This window comes from Gobio gobio (genome assembly GCF_949357685.1).
Source record: "Gobio gobio genome assembly, chromosome: 23".
Classification (NCBI taxonomy): Eukaryota; Metazoa; Chordata; class Actinopteri; order Cypriniformes; family Gobionidae; genus Gobio; species Gobio gobio.
This window is the reverse complement of record NC_137119.1, coordinates 34,922,244-34,927,347: the sequence shown is the minus strand read 5'-3', so window position 1 is coordinate 34,927,347 and position 5,104 is coordinate 34,922,244. Positions and strand designations below refer to the sequence as shown.

General features: G+C 35.8%; 1 protein-coding gene across 1 annotated transcript in view; it reads left to right on the top strand.

The window, feature by feature from the left end:
- The window catches only part of c1ql3a (complement component 1, q subcomponent-like 3a), a 4,623-nt gene extending 780 nt beyond the window's left edge, over window positions 1-3,843 (top strand). The window contains exons 1-2 of the mRNA XM_079805624.1: window positions 1-250; window positions 2,564-3,843. The exon at window positions 1-250 is cut by the window's left edge and continues 780 nt beyond it. Of these exons, the coding sequence (XP_079661750.1) occupies window positions 1-250; window positions 2,564-2,743 (430 nt within the window). The 3' untranslated portion in view covers window positions 2,744-3,843. The remainder of the gene's footprint in view (window positions 251-2,563) is intronic.
- Window positions 3,844-5,104: the final 1,261 nt, after the last annotated feature.

Below are 5,104 nucleotides of genomic sequence, written 5' to 3'. Positions count from 1 at the left end.
CGGTGCCATCAGCGCGGCCACCTACAGCACCGTGCCCAAAATCGCCTTTTACGCAGGGCTCAAAAAGCAGCACGAGGGCTACGAGCTGCTCAAGTTTGACGACGTGGTCACGAATCTCGGGAATCATTACGACCCCACCACGGGCAAATTCACCTGCTCCATACCGGGAATATACTTCTTCACCTACCATGTGCTCATGCGAGGAGGAGACGGAACCAGCATGTGGGCTGATCTGTGTAAGAACAACCAGGTGAGCGCGCGCGCGCGTGCACACACAAACAAACACGCGCACAATTTAAGGCACTAAAATATGACATAGACATTATTATAAACCTAATCACTATTCTTTCTTTCTTTCTCAAATATTTTTAGTGATAACTAAAAGCTGTATTGATTCACCTGATTGAAGTTTCCATCTTCAGAAAATCACGCTTGAAAATGTTCTGTTCAATTCCAAATGAAGGATTCTTATAGCTTTACAAAAATCGCAAAATAGGCTATGTATAAAACTTTGGTATTCTCATGATTATAGATAATAAAATGATTTTCTAAAGGGGCTGTTGAAATATATATATGGGATAAAAGGATCAGACCATCTAACCATGAACACTTATTAATTATTATTACTTAGTTATTAATGACTATTGTTTGTATATCTATTGAATTATTATTACACAATGTCATACTAATACAAATAATAATAATAATAAATTTTAATAGTAGTAGTAGTAGTAGTAGTATTATCATTATTATTATCTTATTAAACAATTTCACTAAATCAACTGCTGAAGTTTTCATATTCTGTTCTGATTCCAGAAATACATTTTGAAACAATGGACGGTATCTTTCTTCCAGATATTCTGCTTATGGACGAATGCAGTTTTTTTTAATTATTATTAACAAACCTTTCAGCTTTTATTAATTTGATCAAGAAGAGGGAAAAAAATCGAATGAAAATGGAAATTCTAATGAAATGAATTACTACATCTTTATTTCAATAGAATAGTATCTCGAGTCCTGAGTTTTCAGGTAGAGCGTTGAAAAATAAATATTGCGGTGAACAGTTTCACAAGGTGTAAATTTATAACTTGAATGTATTCACACTTAAGTTAAAAACTTAAAATGTGTTAATAGATGCAACAGCTTGAGTGAGTCAAAGCAATTTTGCATGCTTCATGTAACACCAGGATCCAGTTTTTGCTCACATGACAACATGCAATATATCATTATATATATCCTGAAACCCAATACATAATTTTGTGATATTTTGACATACTTAAAACAATGGCATGCTAATAATACATATATATATATATATATATATATATATATATATATATATATATATATATATATATATATATATATATATATATATATATATATATATATATATATATATATATATATATATATATATATATATATATATATATATATATCACCTCACTTACATAAATGAACTATAGTGGGTGCAGGACACTAGTTAATTTATGTAAGTGAGGATAGCAAAATAAAGTAAACTATGACATATTACACCCAGAAATTCTTCATACAGTGGACAACCAGTAAAATAGATAAAAATTAGGGACCAAAATTATAAATTATAAGTGTTTTTTCTTGAATTGCTAATGTGACCTTTTACACCACAGACTGAACAAAATGAAGCATTGCTTGGTTATTGGTTGACCTAAATTGGTATGATCTAAATGTGTACTTAAATGTAACAGCTGACAGCTGATTGGTTGATCCATTACATACCTTTCTATCAAAGTTATCTGACATTATCAAGATGAATTTGTTCTGACACAGTTCAACTCTGATTTCTTGTAAACTATAGTGAATAAACTGTGTTAATATGAGAAAATGTTGAAGGTGTCTGAATACAGTTTGGTTTAATCTATCTATCTATCTATCTATCTATCTATCTATCTATCTATCTATCTATCTATCTATCTATCTATCTATCTATCTATCTATCTATCTATCTATCTATCTATCTATCTATCTATCTATCTATCTATCTATCTATCTATCTATCTATCTATCTATCTATCTATCTATCTATCTATCTATCTATCTATCTATCTATCTATCTATCTATCTATCTATCTATCTATCTATCTATCTATCTATCTATCTATCTATCTATCTATCTATCTATCTATCTATCTATCTATCTATCTATCTATCTATCTATCTATCTATCTATCTATCTATCTATCTATCTATCTATCTATCTATCTATCTATCTATCATTGAGAGGATTGTGGGTGTGACCAATATGATGATATTATCATATATATTTACACTTATGTGTTATATATTTATTATTAACTTATGTATACAGTTTTCATCATATTATGATAATAATTGTAATATATTTCTTCTCTAAACTCCCCAATCCCTTGCCCAATCCTTTTTTGTTGTTGTTGCTGCTGGGTCTCATTAGGTCTATAACAACTTGAAACCTAATATATATGCATGGAAGGCCTTAATATGATATGCAATTTTGCCATCTGACAGCTGAAACGTTGCACTAAATGTTCCTTTCCTCCCACAGGTCCGTGCCAGTGCCATCGCCCAGGACGCAGATCAAAACTACGACTACGCAAGCAACAGCGCCGTTCTCCACCTGGAGCCTGGGGACGAAGTCTACATCAAACTAGACGGGGGGAAAGCCCATGGGGGGAACAACAACAAGTACAGCACCTTCTCTGGTTTTATTATATACGCCGATTAGGACATGCGCACCTACTCCAGATGGCCTATCCTGTCCCCCTCTGCTATTCCTCCTCTTCTTCTTCTTTTTTTTCCTGTGCATATTTTTCCTTTGGGCCCGGGGCAAGCAGCCAAACCTGCTCAAACACCCCTCATCATTAGTCTCTAGATGTGGGTTTAAAGGCAGAACTCTTTGCCCTGCGATCCAAAAATCAAGAACCAAAAAAGAAAAGAGCCCGGAGAAAGAAGCACTTCATCACAGAGGAAAGATGTACGGAGAAGAAGCTTCCGAGGAGGTTACAGTGTGTCTTTCTATGTCTGTGGCCATCAAAGAAGCCTGTGAGATGTTTTATAATATGTAACCTGACATAATCAGCTATATGTGCAATAACGTAAACGACGTTCCAATTCCATCTCTGACTAGTCAGATGCCTAAATGAGTTTGAACCATGAAGCATTAGCCCAAACGTATCATCGTCCATTAGATATCCCGTGTAACCTGACCAAAAACGATCCTCTTGTGCTCCTCTTGCATCTGCTAAAACAACTGCAGATATTTGTTCCCTGACTGTTTGTGAGTGCTAATTATGAACTGGGGACATAAAACAAAACAATATACCTTGGTGGTAATGGCTTGCCGTGAAATAATATTCCAGTTAATGCTTTCAGCGATTTACTTTTAGTCTGCAGTGTCAGGGTGTCAAAAGCCCGTTTTTTTTTTGGTGTGTAATGTTAGCCGGCATCTTTTATTGCACACAGACGTACTAGACAGAGAAGGAATATGTTTCTTGTGATATTTAGAGCACTATGCAGAGTATGGGTGTTAATATGTAAATGTGTATCTATCTTCAGAGATTTCCAGAATGTGATTAATAATATTGCATCTTATTTTCAGTGTAAATATGGTAATGGATCTCTCTCGTTTTTGTTTTATTTTTGGTTTCAATATGAAAGAGCATCAGGTGACCGTTGTGTATCTGCGTCACTATCATCTATGGCAGGGAATGTGTGTGATGAATTATTATCCGAGGATTATTTTTCTTTTCCTGTCCTGCTGCTGTAATTCTCATTCACATCTACGACCCTTCAAACACATTTTCCATTAAATGGAAATTTGATCAGATATGTGCATTTTCCTTATTTGATCTATCAAAGAATCAGTTTCTATAGCCTACCCAGACAGCAACATAGTGTCGGCCCAGATCCGGCCCATATCCGGTACACATGGAATCCACACACTGGGCCACACACTGTCTGGGTATGAATTAGGAAAAACTACTGGTGTGTCCGAAATCGAGTACTGAGTAGCTTCTACATTTGAATTTGAATTTACTTTGCGACCATTAAAAAAAGTATGTTCTATATAGTATGAATATGGGTAGTATGAATGAAATTCTACTTCGTGCTACATCCGCCATGTTGTTCGTGTCATGTGACCTACCAGAGTCAGTTGCGTCACTTCACTTCATTCATAAATCTTCTCCCGTGGCCTCATGGGATAGTAAAGTGTCCATCGAATGCTTTAGAATCTCGGCAGAAGTAGTAGATCATCCGGGGACTTTTTTCGCCAACTGTCCAATTTGAAATAATTTGGACATACTCTCTTTTTTCCACCTACTATAGGGAAGTATTTGATTTCAGACATTATGTTCTACATGTAATCAGTGTTATGTAGCCCTTCCTTACGGTTTTGGCCCTCAGCTTGTGGTGTGTTTATGGATATGCAACCCATTTTACTTCTGTAATGTGATTGTAAAAAAAATAGTTGCAACTTAAAAAAAAGTAAGTTCTTGTGCTGCCTTCAATTTTTATTTTTACAAAGTTTATTCAACTCAAATATTCAAGTTGTCACTTAATACAACTTCACATTTTGTAACGCTAGTCCACTGGAGGCAAGTTGTAATGCTGAACCCAAGTGCAGTTTATTTACAGGAGGTACAAAACAGACGATGACTTGAACCAGGAACAGACTTGACTTGAAAACCTTGAGGACCATGGCAAACATGAGGGTAAAAATCATAGACTTTAAAAAAATATGGACGTAGTGTCCGTGACGTCACTCATAGGATTCTGCTGAGCAGTTCTGAAGCGCAAAGTAGGGTCGAGCTGGCCGTCGCCATTTTGTCATCGCGCCTCACTCCCGGATAACAGAAAGTGCGCAATAAAGCGGGACGTGGACGGAGCTGAAGTGACGCGATGACTAACAGACAGCAGATAAATGGCTATCCAGTATCCACCTGTCACTCGTGGCCACGCCCTCAATTATGCAGAACTTTAAGGCTTTATATAATGTGAACGAATGAGTTATAAAAAAAATTCACCCCCCTCACAGTTGTCATGAAGGGCAAAATTAGCCGTATAGACCAAAACCACAATTTGTACC